General features: G+C 51.7%; 6 protein-coding genes across 6 annotated transcripts; 4 read left to right on the forward strand and 2 right to left on the reverse strand.

The window, feature by feature from the left end:
- Window positions 1–300: 300 nt before the first annotated feature.
- On the forward strand, window positions 301–1,409 carry BDP81DRAFT_434992 (uncharacterized protein). Its single transcript, XM_060591011.1, has 3 exons — window positions 301–795; window positions 847–1,027; window positions 1,101–1,409. The coding sequence occupies exons 1-3, from the start codon at window positions 587–589 to the stop codon at window positions 1,239–1,241; spliced, it is 531 nt and encodes a 176-aa protein (XP_060441572.1). The 5' UTR covers window positions 301–586; the 3' UTR covers window positions 1,242–1,409.
- Window positions 1,410–2,489: 1,080 nt separating this feature from the next.
- BDP81DRAFT_74556 (uncharacterized protein) lies at window positions 2,490–4,517 on the forward strand. Its single transcript, XM_060596235.1, has 2 exons — window positions 2,490–3,022; window positions 3,080–4,517. The coding sequence occupies exons 1-2, from the start codon at window positions 2,704–2,706 to the stop codon at window positions 4,315–4,317; spliced, it is 1,557 nt and encodes a 518-aa protein (XP_060441573.1). The 5' UTR covers window positions 2,490–2,703; the 3' UTR covers window positions 4,318–4,517.
- A 5,584-nt stretch (window positions 4,518–10,101) lies between these two features.
- BDP81DRAFT_380677 (uncharacterized protein) lies at window positions 10,102–11,533 on the forward strand. The gene is made up of 3 exons (XM_060586849.1): window positions 10,102–10,708; window positions 10,775–11,001; window positions 11,061–11,533. Exons 1-3 carry the CDS (start codon window positions 10,524–10,526, stop codon window positions 11,066–11,068), a joined length of 420 nt encoding a protein of 139 aa, XP_060441574.1. The 5' UTR covers window positions 10,102–10,523; the 3' UTR covers window positions 11,069–11,533.
- A 2,300-nt stretch (window positions 11,534–13,833) lies between these two features.
- Window positions 13,834–14,709, reverse strand: BDP81DRAFT_355217 (ankyrin repeat-containing domain protein). The gene has a single exon (XM_060586279.1). It carries the CDS (start codon window positions 14,656–14,658, stop codon window positions 13,954–13,956), a length of 705 nt encoding a protein of 234 aa, XP_060441575.1. The 5' UTR covers window positions 14,659–14,709; the 3' UTR covers window positions 13,834–13,953.
- A 2,560-nt stretch (window positions 14,710–17,269) lies between these two features.
- On the reverse strand, window positions 17,270–17,952 carry BDP81DRAFT_397380 (uncharacterized protein; the record flags this gene model as incomplete). Its single annotated transcript, XM_060588315.1, has 3 exons — window positions 17,270–17,344; window positions 17,490–17,577; window positions 17,675–17,952. 3 exons carry the CDS (start codon window positions 17,950–17,952, stop codon window positions 17,270–17,272), a joined length of 441 nt encoding a protein of 146 aa, XP_060441576.1.
- A 1,457-nt stretch (window positions 17,953–19,409) lies between these two features.
- On the forward strand, window positions 19,410–19,867 carry BDP81DRAFT_327089 (uncharacterized protein; the record flags this gene model as incomplete). The annotated part of the gene is made up of 2 exons (XM_060585116.1): window positions 19,410–19,661; window positions 19,748–19,867. The coding sequence occupies 2 exons, from the start codon at window positions 19,410–19,412 to the stop codon at window positions 19,865–19,867; spliced, it is 372 nt and encodes a 123-aa protein (XP_060441577.1).
- Between the last annotated feature and the right edge of the window lie 283 nt (window positions 19,868–20,150).

Below are 20,150 nucleotides of genomic sequence, written 5' to 3' on the forward strand. Positions count from 1 at the left end.
AGCTGCTCTTTCCTGCTCTTTGGGTGTCACTGATCAGTACCTCACTCCGTTTGCCTCAGGCAAATGGGTACCTTAGCCAGAGTGCCACAGATCGAGGTAGGCGTTGTGACTTTTGCTGTGTGCCTGCCGTGCCTATGCCTTGTCCACGCCTTCCTCGCTCGTTCCCATCGGTGATCACGCCGATCCTCTCCCCCTTCTACGTTCAGTGCAGGCACGCAGTTTATGTTCTTTCCATTGGAACTTAGACCATCTGCCATCGTCCGTACGGAAAGACCAGGGATGGGTTTTTCTTCCATTCTCCACCGCTACTGCCATGCCGTTGTGCCTGAAATGATTTATTAATAGTCAGCGAGTACGTACCTCCTCCGGCACCGACCTGACCGTGCCTTGCGTGCCGGCGCGAAAGAACTCAAGCCAAGCAATTTGCCTTCTGCATCTTCATTGCCGCGAAGACGGGAGCAAACAATGCACCATTTCGAATATCAGTCTCTCTCAAATCCGTTCACGGACAGGAAATTCGCATCAAGCATCAGGATTTGATCCGCCGCCTGAATTCCATGGTGCTCCCTTATACCAGGCAGTCGTCATGCCGTTTTCTTCATGCCACCACATATCCCGTAAATCTGCTTCGGTTCATGTTCTGAAAACTCGGTGGGCTTCTGATCAAACGATATCACACCTCCAAATAACAAAGTTTTCATCTGATGAAGAAAATAGATCCGAGTGGATGGTTCGCTCGTTTGCAACTTTCTTTTTTCATCCCATGCCCTGCATCATCCAAACACTAGGTCCGTGCTAGAGGCAGTCAACTTCAGCCGTTGCTTGCCTTGAGCAGCCACAGCTCACCTTTCTCAAGTTGAAGCAATCTGAATGTGGCGGATACCCCCGATTACGTTGCAAGTTTGCAATAGAACGTCTTCCTTCACCATCTTTTGTGCAGCCCTGGAAGCATCACAACAGCACTCGCTCGCTACCTTGGCACTGGCTTCGCTCAACGTTGGCCTTGCTTCTCGGACCCGGTCGGCGCCTGGGGTGCCGTTAGTTCGTGAGACACGGGAAATCTGCAAGCATCAGCATGGGGGTCTAAATCGATGTCTTGCCTCTGTTTTCTGGAATATGCAGCGATCCTTGCGGCTCGGATATTGACTAGCCCATTCAAAGCCACTGGTTCGCTCTCAAGAGTCTTTTCGAGGCTACATCGCTTGTCGAGAGCTTCGATGATATGCGGCTCCATCGAGTGAGGATACGCGTTGCCGGATATCTTCACAAATAGATATTGTGGAAATCTGCATATGCCCCATCAAGAAGTCTGAGCCGCGGGAGAGAAGCAGTAGAGTGAACGCTCGTCACTGCGGACGTAACAAATCTCGTTCGATACTGTTGATCGTTGGCCATGGAAGCGCTGGCGTTGGCTCAGTGTCGCATTCACTCGGATACAGCCCCCAAAGACGACCAAGGACGGAACACCTTGCAGACAGCAACTCCAAATCTGCGCATCGCCAACATGTTGCCCACTCGCATCTACGTCCCGGGCTCCTCCAGCGACAAGCCGCTGCTTTGCATGCTCGCTGCCCAGCCCTTTTCCTTTGAGCTGCCGCTCCTGTTGGCTCCTTATTGTTGACTTGCAGCTCACACTTTGGTCTCATTGGTGGCCTTCGACATTCTCACCACACGATGCCCACTCTGGACGGTAAGACAGGCATTGTCGTGCCGCATCACCGCATACAGTGTCCGACCAGGTCGTCAGCTGCTTCTTTTCTATTCGCTCCTCGAGTCTGAGACCAGTGGTGCCCAGCATACTCGCAGCAGTGGCGGTGATCGAGAGCAACCAGAGAAAGCGCCATTTCTCAAATACCCCTCCACCCTAGTCTTCCTCCATGTTGCTGTCGTGGCTTACCAGAGCCTTTTACCGTCCTTTACTCTCGTCCCATTGGGAGAGATTCACCCCTCGCTTCTCCCATTGTGGGCAAGTCCGTTATCCAGAGTGCTGACACTGACAAAAAAGCCACTTTCGAAATCCCATCATCCCAAAGATGCCCCCCTGGAGCCAGCTGCGAGCCACGGCCCTCCCGTCACACATGCCCGCAATCTAGGGATCCGTCCATTCCCCTCCCAAACAGTCCATGATCGCCCACTTCTATTCCATCTTCATCTGCATCCACCCGCTGTCGGGTCGATCATACCTTGCGGAAAGAAGACAGGCACGTACGCGCGGTGTAGATTTCAACTGTACGCTCCTAGCACGAGCTATACGGCCGAAGCGTTTTCAAGTTGATGATACACGTATTGTTTAATCACTTTCTCGTCTTCTTCGTTCCTCAGCCCTACTGCTGTGCCTCCGATCCGCGGGGTGTGGCTGCTTGTGGTTCTGCGGTGCTGTGCTGTACACCCGCTCAGCCCCCCATACACACTTGCAGTTGGGTCATCTCGATCCTCCTCGCTCCTCAAGGCACCAGGATAACTTACCCTCTTCACAACCCACCCGGCCAGCTCACCAAAGCACCCAAGTCGGACGATCTTCGAAACGCTCCTTACATCGCCGCCGATCTCTCGAAAACCTCAAGACTATCGCTCATTCTATCACTCACGCCCGAGACTGTCGACAAAACGCTCGCTGACCCGGAGAATCATAGATGATCGGCGGGTTCCGGAGTGCCGTTGTACCACTTAACACCTGTGCTAATTCATTCGATCATCGCCACCATGAGGGCGATTGCTTGCTCGCTCTGCGTGCTATACCTAGGGGTCGACTTGTTAGGCGGGGCAGTAGAGGGGGCGGATTTCAAGAGACGAGATGGGGTGCACCGCCTGGAGAAGGCACACGTCACAGTCTTTCACGATCTTAATCGAAGGGGCACAACGACTTGTGCGACCGGATACTCTGCTTGCGCGTCAAGCTTGGGTGGAGACTGTTGCGCATCAGGTTATGCATGCGCGACGGATTCTTGCTACGCGACCACAAGTGCACCGCAGACTTGCGCAGGAAAATCCGGATACTACCAGTGTGATCCGGTCGTGGGTAGTAAGTTGATTCGGATCAGAGTCCTTCTTGTATAGTGAACTGACGCAGTCTGTTCAGCCGGCTGTTGCCCAGAAGGATATATGTGTGAAAGAGGCTCAAACTGCGTTCCGGCGTCTGGAGTCATATACTCTCAGTCATGTCCGGCGAGTTACTACTTATGCCCAGCTAGCTTGAGCTACGGCTGCTGTCGAGACGGACTCGGCTGCGCCGTGAGCGCTTGCTACTCGACAGAACCCTCAACCGTTACGGAGACGACGACGATCACGACGACGAACGACGCCGCGCAAGCCATAACCACAACAGTTACCGCTACTGCTGTACTGACACCCTCGAGACCTACCACGGCACCGATAGTAGCAACAGGGGCAAGCGATCCGGACCAAGTTGTGTTCAAGTACTATCCAAGCACCGTTCCCAAAGAGCAACCTATCTCGAGCGGCGACGATAGCAGTGATGGACTGACCTCGGGACAAATCGCGGGTATCGTGGCTGGAGGAGTTGGCCTGCTCATCATTGTGCTGGTGACAGCGTGGATCATCATTCGTCACCTCAACAAGGTTGTACAGGCAGTCGAGACGAGCAACAAGGGAACTTCCTCCGGGGCCAAGTCACGTCCCTCGATGTATGAGTTCAAACCAACCCCGTCAGAGGTTGACGATCTGAGCATAGACCCGCTCATGATGTCTCCTCGACCATCACACCGCAGACATGATTCTGATACGACCGTCGACTTCACACCTCCGTATCGTGGTACTCCAGGCTCTGTCGGTGACTATCAAGCAGTGCCACAAGGCTCGGGATCCGATCGACACGCCAGCTACGACTCGGCATACACAGGAGGCTACTTTGATGCCGCGCCAGACAGAAGCCAGCGCGCTAGCCAGGGGTCGAGCGCGTGGATCGGATTACATTGTGGAAGTACGGATTCGCAAGGAACCTACGCGCACCTTCGCCACTGGAGCAATGCCAGCGAAGCAAGCAGTGATCACGGGAGCGCGGGTACTCGAACGCCGCTCCAAGAGCTTGACTCTACGCCGTACGTACCAGAGTTGGCTGCCACACCCGTTCCAGATGCTACCGCGGAGACGCGTCGCCGGTCAGGGAGTGGCTTATCGGGCATGAGTCGGCCGCCTGCCGTCCATCAGCGGAGAAGGAGTAGTGAGGGGTGTCACGGCAGAACGAGGAGTGATAGCTCTGCTCCGGCTGGGCTGAGTGTTGTGAATGAGGCTTCAGAGCTCATCGGTCATTATGGCCCGACAGATCGAGCGAATGGCCAGACTTCGAATGGAAAGTAAAGCTATGTTCAGCCCATCGCATTTCTGTCGACTGTCTCTGATGCTGAGCACATGCCGGTGCAAGAGCTCGTCAACTCGGTGTTGCGGATTCAGTCACAGTACGAAGCTTTCGAATGAACGCAAAAGTTGGAGTTGGAGACAAGGAATCAGGCTAGGTTGTCTGGCGCCGCAGGACCGGAGACGATTCCATCTATTATTTGGCTTTGACTTTTCTGTCAAACGGTCTGAACAAGACCGATCTGGTGATACTATGTCCGACTCGACCTGGTGGGTCTTCATGGCGTTGGCGGAGAGGCAGCTTCATGACCATGGGAGTTTGGGATTACCCCTCTAGAGGAAGAGATCGGTTGCTTTTCGATCAAAGAAGGTCGGGACTGGATAATCCCTCCGGTGGCAAGGAATGAAGGAAACGGAGGATGGTCGGTGGCCGCTCAGGGCTGGGAAATATGATAGAGAGCGGATGGCGTTTCCAACGGCAAAGGATTTGATGCCGACTGATGAGCCTTGCCGCGTCAAAGCTGCGGTAAGGTGGGCTTACTCTGGCGCAATGTGTTTGATTTTACTTCTGCTCCGTCACAGTACATGATACCTTTTTTCTTACTTTGTGAAACCGCATTGAAAGTTCCAGCTGCTTGCTTCGTCTCGCTTTCTACTCGTTCTCCAAGGCATATGCGGAAGTAATATCCCTGATGAGTGGTAAGAGAAGAATGTGTGATATTGATGCGAGTTGCAGGTATTTGGGATCTTTCGACTTTAACGACGGGTTGTGGTTATTAGTATCGCCTTTGGCAGAATGTCAGAGACTGTGAGAAAGACCAGGCGTGGCAATCGTCGTCTACGGTATTTCTAAGGCGACGATTCTGCTCCTTGAGTATCAACACTAACATCGACGGAGCGAAAGTTAGAGACGATGCCAGATTCGTGTGCACGACCAGCGGCCCGGGCGCTTTATCTGCGGGGCATGAGGAAGTAATACACAACCAGCGTCCAAGTTCGTCCAAGTCCCAAGCCTTTGCCTCGGTGGACATCATCGCGAAACCGGAGGCTCGTCGGAAGAGAAGAGAGGTCCCAATGCTTAGACGGCTCGGGAAGAGGTGAACGCGAGGCTTGGCTGACGATGCATGGTTCCCTCCATCCTATACCTACTGTCGATCATATCTGATGAGTTGGTACCCCCATCAACCTGCTCGTCGGGAAAACACCACTCTCGCTTTGAGAGTCGCTTCTAAGGCGGCATGCGGAGGTGGGGAGGCGGGGAGACGGCGCTCCTGCGGATCAAAGCATATCGGCTCCTCGGGAACTCGAAGAGAGCCCAAATTTCATTGAAAGAGAATCCCCATGTTTTTTCTTCCGTGGATTCACCTCGGGACAGACTCCTCCGTCAATCAGATGCGGCCTTGATCAACCCCTTGGAAGTTGGACAAACGCACGTTGCCTTGGACGGGGCGTTAGTCCGTACCGGGTGTACGTGCGGGGGAGGTGCGTGGTTTGTGGTTCGAGAGCTGGGGAAAAGCGGTGGAGGAAGAGGAGGAGGAGGAGGAGGAGAAGGATGAGCGGGGGAAACAAGCTGGGGATGGGGGTTAAGATTGAGAGGGCATGATTTTGCTTCGCGGAGATTTGATGTCCGAAGAAATATCCTGGGGAAGCTGGTGAGGGGAAAGGGAAATAACAATGATGGAGGCTAACGGGGAGAGGAAGACAGCGGCCGGGTAAAGTGAGCTTCTTCTTCTAATTGATATGTACGCTTGCGCAAGACGATTGAGTGCTAAGCTAATACCTGGGTCATATCATTCATGGCACTACGAGCAAGTAAGTTAAGTTTTCGAGATGGATTGCGAGACTCCAATTCAAAGAACCTAAGTGAAGTTGTGAACGAGCCCTCGTGTAGGTAAGGACTTGAAAATAGTCAGCGGCGTTGCCATACCACGAGGTTGTCCAACGCGTCGAAGATCTCGGGTTGAGGGCAGAGAAGTCTCACTATCTGCACAACTCGTCCTGAGGAGGTGAAGATTACCAAAGTTCCGGCACCGGAGGGGCACAAGCGAGCGCGAAATGGAGTCTAGCGACATGAATGGACGGCTTAACCAAATCTCCCAAGACACACGCGTATCTTTTCTCGGGATTTAAACCTGGAGGATGAAGAGGCAGGGGTAGCAACGGCCATCGGTGAACAGAGCAGTGAGCTTCGCGATAGCGACAACGTGCCTCTGTCGCCAAGCCTCAGGGTGCTGGAACTTGGAAGACTATTCCACTTTCCCCATTCACCGAGGGGAGCCTACCTCGCTTGCTGGGCTGGCAGAGGCTGTCATAGTCTACGAATACACGTGCTACTATCCGTGGAGCCTGGGTCAACGACCGGGAAGTGAACATGTGCCCTGAACGAAGTGGAAAGTTGGCTTAGGCTTCTCCCTCTCGTTTCTTTGTTTTTTCGCAACTCGGCGAGCCGGAGATGGGACAGGTGGGCTTCTTGCTTGACCTTAGGCTGTAAACGGGAATGATGCGCCGATGGGGACTAGCCTTATTCATGGAGTTGAGCCAGGGGACAGAGAAGATCGAGTGGCGACCGGGGAGGAGGACGAGAGTCTAAATACTTGAATTGTCAAAGTCTTCGGCTGCCTACTAGGTGTAAATGTCCTGGGAGTTGAATCACAGTTCCTGACTGATGACACCTGATCTGTCAGCCACGTGCTCCTCCAGAAGGAAGGTCAATCAAAACAACACAACGGCCTTCCTTGCAAAGTAAGGAAAGATAATGATGCTTAAAAAGCTCGAGAAAAAAAAAAGAAGGAAAATTCGGGAACGGTGGAAATTGGGAAGCTTAGTCCAGCAAAAGGCCCCAACCGGCGCGGGACCAACGAACCAACCTCCACCCACCTCATCGGGCACGCCCCCCAATGCTCCAGCTGCCTCTTTCGGTGAAGCGGGCTGCGGGGGGGGTTCCCCCTGTTAGTTAGCTTTTGGCTCTCGCCGCTTCTCGCTCTGTACGAATTCCAGTAGGTATCGATGAGGGCCCAGCCGATGACTCGAGGCGTGCCGGCTTGGTATCTGTAGTCTGTAGGTGATGGAGGATTGGCGATGATAACGGATAAAGAGGAAGTTGAATTTACCTTGCTCAACGGCCAGCGCCGATGAGATCGAGCGGCGCGTTCCTGGCGCCGTTTGGACCGTTGGGAAAAGAGAGAGACTACGCTGTATTCGTTGCTGATAGATAGCCAGCCTCCGGCTCGGGAATGGCGCCGCCAGGTTGACCGGCGCTCTTGGGGTGTTCAGGCACAGACCTTTGGTCATCGTATCCGTACCGTACCGGCTTATAGGTAGTCCAGTCTGTTTCGGCAAGCTGGGGTCTTGTGCCCACTGCCATTCTCTCTGACAACCAACAGAGACCAACAACAGCGGACATGGACGACGACGCTGTAATTTGCGCTGTTGGTCGCTTTCCAGGACTGCAGTCAGCAGAGACTACCAACAGAGACGGGGTCAGGGTTACAGCGCGAGGGCGCTGCGGCGCTGCCAACCTCTATTCTGGGTCTTTGCCAGGTGAACGCTTGACAACCGTCGTATGGCGGACGGGGGTGTACCGTTGTGTGCTCGCTGTCATGGGTCTCGGCTTGCGACGTTGATGCTTTCAATAGCTCTGTCCTGCGCCGACTGGACGGTGGACACACAGGAGAGTGGGCCCCCAAGGACTGAGGTGGGTACTGCGCAAGCACAGCTCATAAGCATAAAAGCTTCGTGGAGTGCCCTTTCCGTCCTTCCCACCCCAGTGCATGGCCATCTCCGGCTATCGGGAGGGGAACATTCCCCCCTCCACTGCGTGGGCTGATGGGCAGGGCGAGTGGCAGGTCTAGGCTGTCGCCTAATTATACTTTGTAGACGAGAACGAATCTTCCGGGCTGAAGAGCTGTCAGAGTTTGTCCCGCGCGGGTGACTTTAAACAGCTGTTCTGTGGGTTGGTTGGCCTGTCTCCAGTCAACCACCGATTGAGACCAAGCTGCCCTGAAGAGTCTCAAGACGTTCAAAAGAGTGAAGGTTGTGAGATTTTTATGCCAATGAACCTATTCATCACTTAACTTGTCCCCTATGAATGCCAACCGACGGTTTGAAGAGAGAGAAAGAGCGAGATGGTGGCCGAGGGTCGCATCGGATCATCACCGACAACATCATCGCCAATGCAGGTCGGCGGCGCGGCCCTTTAGCGACGCGTTCCAATTGGCGGGCTCTCTCCCACTAACGATTCCTATCCAAACTTGGGCTCTTCCTTTTTTTCTTCTCTCTGCATTTTCGTCGCTCTTGATTTTGCTTTCGCTCCGCGTCCCGTCATCAACCAACTTATATCCGAAGAGTCCCTGCAACTCCCATGACCTTGCCTGCATAGCTAGACTTACCGTCTCTTTGCTTCGCTTCTCCTCATTTCCCTTCTGCATATCGGATTTCCCCGCGCTGTACAATACACACCACGCTGAAGGCCGTGATGCTGCACCCTGCCGATAGCCATTCAAAGTCTACTCTTCCCGTCCAGCGAATTCCGAGACGGTGTTGAGGCACAGCAGCTCACTTATCGAAATGCTACTAGGATAAGATATTGACGGGTAATGTAGAATGCCTCCAACAGCGTGTTGCTTCTGCGATCCCAGAATTCTGGCCAGCTTCCCCGGCACTGGCAGACCAAGAAGTTCGAAGTCACCACAGCCCGACCATTGACCGGATTTCTCTTGTGTTTGCCTGCAGTCATCGTACTTCGTAGTCGTACAGTCCAAAGTCAAGCTCGCGCTTGAACGGATGGCCTTTCCGTACCGTCACACCTCGGCGTCTCTCTGCCAATCGCCTCTGCACTTGGTGCTTCCGTCGACTGCTACCAATCCAGAACCAGGACGCAGCTGAGAACGCCATGAATTCTTCTACGACACCAGAATAGCAGAGACAACAGCCACAATCTGACTCTCGCTGCCACTGCCAATTGCAAGTCGGCCATAGTTGCCCATCAGCCAAGCCGCGCGTTGTGCAGATTTCGATAGCGTTCACGAGAAACAAGCCGTTTGCCCAACATGCCTCCCCAGGCAACCTCCCTTGTATCCGGCCGCGAAGTCAAACCAGAATGTGACCCTCGCCCTTTGTCTCTCGGCGAAGCAACCAGCGTCGTCCCTGGGCATCCATAGGCTCTCCAGGAATTCCCGATGTCAATACAGGGCTAGGCCGAATCAGACCAGCTTCCCCCGCCGTGATAGCGCGGGCAAGGGGGCGTGGAAAATCAATCTCGAGGCTCCCACGAGGGCGGAGAAGAACAGACGCGTTTTGTTTCTCATCGGGATGCTAATACCTAAGCCTTGATATCGAATGTCACTCTCCGCCCTACTTGTCAGCTAAAAGGTACCTGTATCTCAGTCTCGGCCCCTCCTCGCGGGCCAACCTTTCCTACGGATACACTGCGCTACTTCGTACGCTACGCCTACGATGCGCATCTTCTCATGTTCCTGCTGTTCGCCGCCTGCCCACACGCTCTCCCAACCTGCCTCATGCGGACGTCCCGCCTGCTGATAGGTGGGAAATGCAACCCTCGCCAGGAGATGGGCTGAACGGGCTGGAGCTACTGCGGTTCGCTTCTTCCTCGCTTTTCCATGTTTCCCTACAGGCTCTCCCTCTTTCGACCCCTGGTCCTGTCTAGTGCTCAGGAACAGGGTGTCACTGTACCGGGGGAGCCTAGTTCCCCAATATGTCTCTTTGGTAAACCCACGATGCGTGCTGCCCGTGGCTCTTTGAATAACCACCCTGCCACCCCTGTTGGTTCATCCCAGGTCCCGGTCGATGACCCGCCCTTCCTATCGCCGCCTCTTCTGGGCGCTGCTCAGAATGGGCGGGTAAACTCCGCTACTCTTGTGGCTGCTGCGGTTCGTATTGAACCGGCCGGCTGGCTGGCTGTTTGCTGTACCAAACTTGCTCGCTTCTGCGTCCCGGTTCTGTTAGTCCCCGTCTACGAGGAGCATGGGACCCGGTTCCCCCAGTCCAGCTCGAACCCACCACCACCAAGTTCCAACCAAGTCAAGGTCCCATCCCGCATCTCGCGAATATATATCACAGTGCCTTCGTCTCCATGTAACCGTTCCCTTTCCTTTCCCCTTTCCTCATCCACCGACTTCCTACCAGATCCATCCAATCAACTCCCATCCATCTCTTAGGACCTCAGTCGATCGTCTCCTCCAACCGTCAAAATGAAGGCCGCCGTCATCTTCTCCCTCGTCAGCTTGGCTCTCGGCTCCGTTGTCGAGAAGCGCGCCTGCGCCGGCAACAACTGCAACCGTCAAGTCACCGGTACCCGTGACGGCCTCCTCCCCATCACCTCCCGCCAGGCCGACTGCTCTTCCTTCATGCAGGCCACCGTCACCCCCTCCCCTACGTATGTCGACCTCTAGACTAGCAGAGACTCTTGGTGATGCATTGTAAACTAATAAGTTTCATCCAGCACCGTCACCGTTACCGTCACCGCCGCTCCCGCTCGTCTCCGCCGCAACGGCGAGATCGCCAACCGCCAGGTTACCGCTCTCCCTACCCTCATCCCCGCCTACGCCTCCTCATGCGGTGACGCTGCTGCCTACTCCTCCGCCTGCAACTGCTGGGGCATCACCGCTGTCACCACCACCGCGCCCAAGCCCACCGTCACCGTCACCACCACTGTTGACTACTGCGAGGGTGAGTTCTTGCGCTATACTCTAGCTACTAGACGGATCCAAGATGCTAACGTGTGATAGACTTGTAAACGTCTCGTTCGGCGTGGAGATGGAAGGGTTGAGGAGATGAGAAAGGCCATTCGTCTATTCTCTCGAGGCTCAATGTGGAGGAAGGAAAAGGGCATGAGACTGTGGGAGGATGCCCCAGTCGAGCTTGTACAGGAAGACACGGTCATCGCCGCCGTCTCCTTTGGATCTCGCAGAGATCCCCTCGATTACGAATTCAATGGACTTGATCATTCATTCTATCTGTTCGAGGCCGTGCTCACGGTCTTCATCGCCTCTTTGCCTATTTCCAACACACTGAGTCTTGGGAAAGGGACGACAATTGAACGGTCTGGTGGTTTGGAGTACGATTTGTTATGAAGGAAAAATGGGTTATGACCGATTTGATGGGAGACATGACGACCAGCTTCGACTGGTATAGTCTGTCACTGTTATGATACTCACATTCATGTGTAATAATTAAGACTAATTCGTCCTTACTTCGCAAAGCACTGCCTGATGAGTTTGTGAATGCTGAGAGTGTCATCGGATTTGACAGCTGGGCGATGACCATTATCGATGGATGAGACGGGGCGCTCATTATATGAGACATGACAGCCGTGGTGACAAGATGGATTCGTCAGTCCCGGATGACATGTCTCTGGCCAGCCTCACTTACTTATTCGTAAGCCATGTTTTACACAATCGAGCCTTGAAAAGGGCAACTGAGCATTTATTGCTTATCCCTAGCCTTACCCATTACTTCTTTTCTTAATCGATTTCTTTTGCTTCAGGCCCATGTCGATGGACCCTACAGAAGGGTTGTTGTGAATTTGAGCCGCAAGTCTTCACTCCCAAAACGTTAATCGAGTCGCAGATTGCGTGATACCCGTCCCTCTCGATGCCCCTCGCCGGACGGGGCGCGTATCCCATGACGCCGCGCGAATGGGTCTCTGTCAATGTCGATCTTTTCTTTCCATCCGAACTCTGTTTCGAGGTTACCCACACATGTTCCCAGCATTCCCCAGAAAATGTTTCGAAACACGTATATCCCACCGCAGCGGGTGAACCCCACATATTAATCGCCATCTTTTTTTCACACGTGGCTTTTATCAGGGGTGATGGTGGTGATGGTAGATATTGAGCGAAGCCTATCGTGCCCGGTGTTACGGCCTAAACAGTTGGTCCTGTCATGGCGTAGCTATATAATGCAGAACAAGGGAAAATGATGCGGAGTCATCATTATCGAAGCTTTTGCTTTGTGCCACAGTTGGTTGCCTTGACCTGCTCGTAACACCCGGATCATCCCTCGCGTCAAACGCAACGAGTCATCGGCTGAAAACAATGAACTCCTTACTATCTATACCGAATGTCTATAATTACGGCCTCTGGTCATTATAGAGATTTGCACTGAGCGATTGCTAGTAGAGGCATGGCCGTCTCTTTATAGCGAGCTGCTTACCCACTTGTTACGGCCAGCTAGTCGTAGGGGTAGTTTGCAGAAGTTGAGGCTGCGGAACTGGTAACAGTAATCGTAGTCGTGGAATAGTTTCAGGGAAACTATGTCTGTCAATCGTAAGGTAAGGTAAGGCTTCGGTGATCAATCGTAGTCTTGTCAAGGTAGTAGCTGAAAGCGGATGTTAATCCTGAACGAAGTTAATTGCTGAAGAAGCTATGGAAAGTCTGTCCTAGAGCCCGGCTCGAGTCCATCCTATATACAAGTCTTGATTCTAAACATATCCTTTATCCGTATGTTTACCGTACGGATTCCGTATTCTGAACATACGGGGTCCGTACCTCAAAGTGATGATGATGATGATGATGTATTTAACGTCTGGTAACAAAAGGACGTGCCGGGCGCTATGCCGACAAGGGACGGATTCCGTATTCTTGGCATACGGCTTTCTTTATCTTATCATCACGTGACTTGCTCCATAGTTCTTCCGTTCCGTAGGGTGACGCATGTGTTCCCATAGTTCGTGCACTTATGGTGTGCCGTAGCCGCCGTGGTCCTGCGGGGCAGGCCCTGGACTTGGTCGTGCATGTTGGGTCGTAACAAGATATTTATAAAAGATAAGTTTTTTTACGCACTTATAGTTATAGTTACCTAGAATAATTAAAAGAACTAATGTCTATGATTACGCAGCAACATAGGCCGACTAAACATGGCCTCGTCACCTTATCGTTAGTTTTCACGAATGCCGCCCACAACCCGTTGCGAATGCACGTCGCACGACAATCTAACACATGGGCTCCATCGCCATGCTTTACGAAACCCGAGACATTACCCTCACTTTCTTCAGTCCCGCCCTCGACGCCACTTTTGCCGGCCGATGCCTCCCTTGGTCCCCTTCGTTAATGCCTTCTTGCCCTGCAACCAACACTCTTCCCGATTGATGCCCTTCCCTTCGCCCCTAAGCGGGTAACTTTCATGCCCATGAGCCCAGAAACGCACCCTTCCGGAGTCATGTTTATCAGAGCGTCGGCATAAAGAAACAGGTTTCATGATCATCGCGGATGGGCTTACACCCTTTCGTGACAATGTTGACTCAACCACAATGCCGGCGATTCCAACATTGCGAAAGCCAGTACAAGGTTTCCCTTCTCCCACCGCAAAGAAGACAGGCGTCGTCACACCAGTCTCAGCTAGCGACTCGCGTCCACCCGCTCCCGGCGGCAATTGACGACGTCGACGAGAGTGCGTCGACAGTCTCAAGAGCATCAGTGCCCTATTTACGGCCTATTGTCATCAGACGACTATCGCTACTTCTCACTGAGTAGATTATATAGGTAGTCAACCTAAATACACATCGATTGAAGCCAGATCATCACTTCATTAGTTCCGTAGTCAAGGCGCAACTCTGAGTTGCTCTAGCAATGCCTTGGCAATGACTACAAACTTCGTGTGGAAGATACTTTGGCCTAGAGGCTAGGACTGAGAATTCGAATCTCCCGAGACCTCTTCAACGGTGACGAACCCTGGAGATGGCAAACGAAAATAAACGACACTATCCGCTGCAAACTCATCAAGGTCTCGAACGATAAAAGCAGACAACGCGTCATGATCACGCAAAAACGTCGCAACCTCCGACTTGCCTCCATCTTCTGCAAGCTGGATCGCGTTCGAAAACCCCTCTGTCGAATATCCTCTGGCACCAGCACCAAGCAAAAGTTGGATCATGTGTAGATGACCGTACTCTGCGGCACCTTCGACCACCGTCCTGCCCTCCTCAGCTGCGCATGGGGCGTTAACATCCGCTCCTCGACCAACAAGCAAGTTGGCAAGACTTATGTCGCCGCGCATCGCAGCACCTTGTAAAGCTGTAAGACCTCCCTTTCTCGCCGGCATTGCCGCGATGTCCGCACCACGTGAGATCAGCATCTGAACCATTCGAAGTCTCCCTAGATGTCGACTACAAGCTGCTGCTTGCAACGCTGTTCTTCCATACTCCTCGCCGGGAGGGCCATTGACGTCTACTCCGTACTCGAGCAAAAGCCGGGCTTCCTCAAGATATCCCAGGCCAGAAGCCCATTGAAGCGGTGTCATCGCCCCACTGACAGCTTCATCCCTATCCTCGACTCGGACCCCTGCTTCAAACGCCAGCTCGAAGCACTTGTGTTGGATCGTGCCCATAAGAGAGTGTAGAAGGTCCTCTTTCCCCACTTCTACGCGGTTGATCGGAGCAAAAGACCTAACTATAAAGTAAAGTTTGTTTGTTTGTTTCATATTTAACGCCATGGCGGCAAGGGCGCAGCCGCCCTTGCGGCCGACCTCCCGAGGTGTATATGGCGTGGAGGGCCGCAGGCTCAAGCTATATACTCTACAGTACACGCCTCTTCCTATCGTCCTCCAAGTCTCGCCCGTGGGCTGCTATATGTTCCATCCGTTCCTAGTTCCGTTGTTGCTATCTACCCCTCTAAGAGGGTAGGTTCGTTCGTAGGGCCTAGGTCAAAACCTAGCCCTTAATACCGCGGATAGATCTTTTGGAAGAAGTCTGTTACGCAGATGAAGGCCTAAAAGCCTATAGGATCAGTGATTAACCCCTTAGAGTACCGCTCTAGAGATCCTATAGGTCCTATAGGCTCAAGTAGGCTAGAAGGGTAGAGGGTAGGCCACTAATGCCTCCTCACTAGGGTCTTTTAGCAGTAGACTAAATAGTCTACCTCCTTTACCTCCCCGCAGGAGCAGGTAAGTAGTGCTTCTATATAGTTAAAGCGTTGGTGGTATTATTCGAAGTCTCCATGGCCTGATCGGGCTGCTAGGAGATGATGAAGGATAGCCCGCGGTAGGGCTAGTTCCGGAGGGCAAGCGAGGGTAGCTTTAAGCCCTAGCTAGGTATACCAGGATATTACCTCCCGTTTCTACCATCTTTTATATTGGCGATATATACGCTCTTTAGTAAGCCGCTTAATCCCTGATAGGGTTGATAGCTGTCCCCTTGGGACTAGTAGGGTTGTTCCCTCCTTAGCTAGGCTATCTACTTCTTCGTTTCCTTTGATGCCTTGGTGCCCAGGAGACCAATGTGTTTGTATATCGTATATATTAGCTGCCTCCTGGATCTCAAGGAAGGCCGCTTGTGAGGAGTCTAGGGCCTTACCGCGAATCCCCTGAATAACGCTGGTGTTATCGATGCAGATGTGTATGGGCTGGCCTTGGGAGGTCTGAAGGGCCCGTCGGAGCCCAGCCCTCGCCCCCTCAGCCTCACCATCAAACACTTCTGCTAAGCCGAGACGGCCGCAGCCCTGGGCTATACGTTTTTTGTTGCGGTAGATAACAAAGCTGAACCCTGTAGCCCCGTCAGGAGCTTTGGAGCCGTCTGAGTATACGACTGTATGATTACCTGGCACAGTCAAAACGTATGACTAGCGGAATGAAAGCGCCATGTCACTTGCGTTATCCTGAGCTGGTGTTGATGTTTTAAGTGATCGATAGTTTCCTTTGCAGATCTGTCTTCAGTTACGTAGAGCCGGATGATCTCGTCATTCCATCGTAGCCAGTCCATTGGAAACAAAACCGTGCAGCGACCAACACTGACTAGGTACCTCGGGATGTAAGCCGAATAGAATTTCAAACGCAACGTTTCATGAAGGCAACCTTTGTCGTAATAAGTGAAATTTGGACATTGGCGGAGGGAAACTAATACCAACGTAAGGCGAGCATGCCGCCTTTTTGTTTCCTCAAGTGAGACCGGTCACCGCCTTAGCTATTCTACGCGGCGGAAGCTTGGTAGTTTTAACGAAAGGCCGGCTCAGAAGATGACTCTTGACTAGGTAATGCTGCTTCAACACTGGCGGTGTTCGTTGATTGGTGGCCTGCTGTATGCCAAGGACCATGCCTTGAGAAATAATAGCAGAGTACTCCGTTAGGCAGGTGGCATTATGTCCACTGTCTGACCGGTAAGTGACTGCACCAAAGTAGGACTGCATATACATAAGGTGCATGCACGGGCGTTCTGTGAACCTAGGCGCTAGGTACCTTGGATGACCAAGAGACGGTCTACCTTTACATTTCCTTCGAGGCCTGGAGTGAACCCAGAAGCCTCGAATTGAAATCACCTAGTTCGTCTTGATTTGAGCCTCCCTATCGTATAATCACCCCAATTTCTGCAGCTTCGAGTAGGGTATAGGTAAGTATTATTGTCATAATATTACCATTTCTAGTGAGGCATAACATCCAAGACATTATCTAACATCCACAGTGAAGCAACAGCAATCATAGCCTCACAGCCGCAGGTATGGAATTATCCAAGTCGAGACTAGGATCAATTGCAAATACTACTCCTCTCAACGAAACGAAAGCTAGAATAATTCTTAACCACTTGCAAACAAAACCCCAGAAAACTGTGTCCGTATATTCCAATCCCACTGCAGCGTTATCGCGCCAGGACATCGGCTCCCTTCAACTGCCTTGCTCGAGAGCCAATTCGAAAGTTCTGCGCAACGTGACATTACAGGGCTCACGTAGCTAAACTAACGCTCTGGATTAGAACAATACTCTTGTGAAGTACTATTCCTCTTCAGTCCCCTTCAGCTCAATCTTGTCATACATAGGACGCCACATCTGGCTCCAAGCCTGCGCGAATTGAGCTTCGCTAGGAAATTTCTGTTGGCCAAACCATTCGGCCCATGACAACAGTTGCTTCTCACAAGAACCCCCTGCGAAACATTTGGTCCAGAAACAACTGAAGTTGCGTCAGTACTATATCCCCACATATGGTCGAAGATAGATATATGTTGAACTTGTCTCACATGTGGAAAAGCTTTTCTTCAGGTAATAGGATATTCGTGGCGGCGGTTTTACACACCCACACGCAGCTGACCTGTGAATTGCCTTTGTTAGTATTAAAGGGAAAGTCATGATTCATGAACAACTTCACCTGAGGACAGAGGCGACCAAAGTCCAATGAGAAGTAGCAGTGCTATAGCTGCGTCTTTGGTAGAATACGGGAATAGGGTACCACTTACGCAATTCGCAAGATCGTCAGACATTTGTGGAGGATCATCCCTTTCGGTGAGGTTGAGGGCCGCTTCATGAATCTTGACGTCCGTCATTCTAAGGAGCGCAAGGAAAAGAGTGAGTCAGCAATTTGTCGTCCAAGGCAAAGTTTAGATTGGAGCAATAGCTTCTTCCAGTCCCTGTATGTACTTACTGTGGTTGAGCGTTACGTGGCGAGTTGGAGTTGCCACCTTGCGTGTCTTCGTCTCTGGCAGCGACATTGTCGAAATTGGCTCTTTCGGTGTTACCAGTCGAGTCAGGCAGTCTTTCGTTGTTATTTGGGGTAATGATGACTAGCTCAGGAACGGTTCTTTTCAGTTCCTGGTTCTCGGTATCACTGGTAATACTCCGGGAGCTGCGGTCGTCGATGACACCTGCTAGTGCCAGGGAAAGGCACAAGACATTGTAAATGAAGATCTTGAAGAACTGCATCTCGGATTCTCTTGAAGAAGTTGGGTGATACAGGCAATGAGGTAGATGGTGGTGTAGTTCTGGTGTGACACTGCCTCAAGGTTGTTGGGAATCAGTGTTCATTATATAGTTGAGGTTTCACGACTGATGTCGTAGCTCAGATGATTTCTTTTTAGTTCGAGGTGCTCCAGTCGGCATGTTTCCGCTGGCTAAGGTATGATCGATCGGATACCGATTCCTCACATTCCCAATTCGTGTATCTGGTTTCCAGGCATGCACCTTCGCACGTCTGATCATGGACCACGGGTTCCCTTCCCGTTCGAGCGAGTGAAACACTTGGGAGCGTCATTTGCCAACGACATGTGAGAGTCATGAGATATGAATTCAACACCCAAACGATGTTGTTTGCACGTATACGCATCATGTCGTCTTAGGTTGAAAGAATCTGGCAAATGCTGAGGTTGATGATCATGGCGTGTACATCCGATGTCCTTGCCTCTCTGAGATTGACTTGTATCACGTCTAATGCAGTGACACAAACTTAATCTTGAGTTTCCGAGTCTGGGGGATCGTAACAAAAGCCTGTATCCTAGTATTGTTTATGGCACGGCGGGTAGTTTTACCAGAGCCCGTTTGCATTGCAGAAGGAACCCTCACTTTCTCAAACCGCTCGTCAGCTTGAGCGTGCCGCTTACGAAATGGGCATTGATTATTCGACGCCGATGCCGAGACGAGCCAGATTAAACGATGAGCAAATATTACTTCACCCAAGAATCGCAACAAACAATAAGGAATATCATCTAGCAAGCAGGCGAGGCAAACAGGCGAGGACAGAACTCGCCATCAGCACAGGCAGAAATAGTAAACTACAGACTCATGCGTGTAAGCTATGAAACTTGTAGACAAAGAGAATTCAACAATTTGTTGTTTGCTTAGTCAACCTTCTGTCTTAATTTGGGTACGGTTGGTTTTGTGAATGTTTGCCAACTCAGCTTATCACGAGATCGACAAACATAGCAAAGACGCTTGGAGCCAGCAGAGGTCCAACGCCACACTCTATTTAGTTGTGGTACACGACAATCAAACGAGTATCAAGCTGCAGACGGAAACATTTCGCTTTTGGAAGCGAAGATACAGACATCAGCTTTGGCCAATGTCGCCAACTCCGCACGCACCACGAAATCGAGGCAGCAAACACATTTGCATCTTCAAGTTTGTTTGGTATTTTTGATGATCGCTGCCGGATGGCGCAGTTATCTCACGAAATCAAGAGTAACTGGAAAGGTGCGACAGCTATCCCATGACCATCATACTTATCTTGTATCAAGTTGAGTATACGTACATGTAGGCAGCGCTCATATCTATTTAAGTCTTAATCCTACGTCAAGTCCCATTGTCCTTTGTCAATGTCTCTCATTCACTCATCTCATCGAGCAAAACGGTATCACACTCAATTCATCAACTTCACCCTTATCAATATGAAGCCCACTGCTTTCCTTGCCGTTTTGGCCATTGCCGGCTCCGGTGTCAATGCCGACTGTTTCGACAATGGCATGACGGCCAATTATGGCAAATGGCTCAGCGAGAAGATCTCAGCTGTCAATTCGGACCGTCTTTCTCTTGTCTGCCTGGCCATAACCGGTGCAGCTAAAGAGGCTTTCGTTGGCCATGAAAGTCGAACATTCTGCATGCAAGAGAAGAGTGGCTTGAGGTGGGACTTTTCTATCAAGGTATGATATGTAACGACGCTTTGTAGCGAGGACCTCGCGTTTTCTGCTTCTTGTTGCAAAGGAGATGTTCTGACATGTATTTATAGAACTTGAACAGCGGCGGACGAGTTCTAGGACAAGCCGAGTGCATGTCTGGGCTGTCGAAGGAGGCTTACAATTGTTGGAGAGGAGGAAGAACTAAGTATTGGAATTGGGAATACACGTAAGTTCCTTTTGACCCACGATATTCGCAGTCACCCCAAAGTTCACAATAACCCCATGATCTCGTAAGATCCCATGCTGATTATCTCTTAGGTCTGACCCCAACGCTGGCAGCTGCATGGGAAAATAATCGGACTGGCCTACTCGCCCCGTCTCTCAATTCTGTGCCTGGGTTGTCTTTCTGCTTTTTGATTCGCCTGATTTATGGATATCGGACATCCTAGAACAAACGAAAGTCTGGAACGTCCATAATGCTTCTGTGCCGATACATGCAGGAAACTCAATGTC

Source organism: Colletotrichum phormii (assembly GCF_030913505.1).
Source record: "Colletotrichum phormii strain CBS 102054 chromosome Unknown BDP81scaffold_19, whole genome shotgun sequence".
NCBI classification, from domain to species: Eukaryota; Fungi; Ascomycota; class Sordariomycetes; order Glomerellales; family Glomerellaceae; genus Colletotrichum; species Colletotrichum phormii.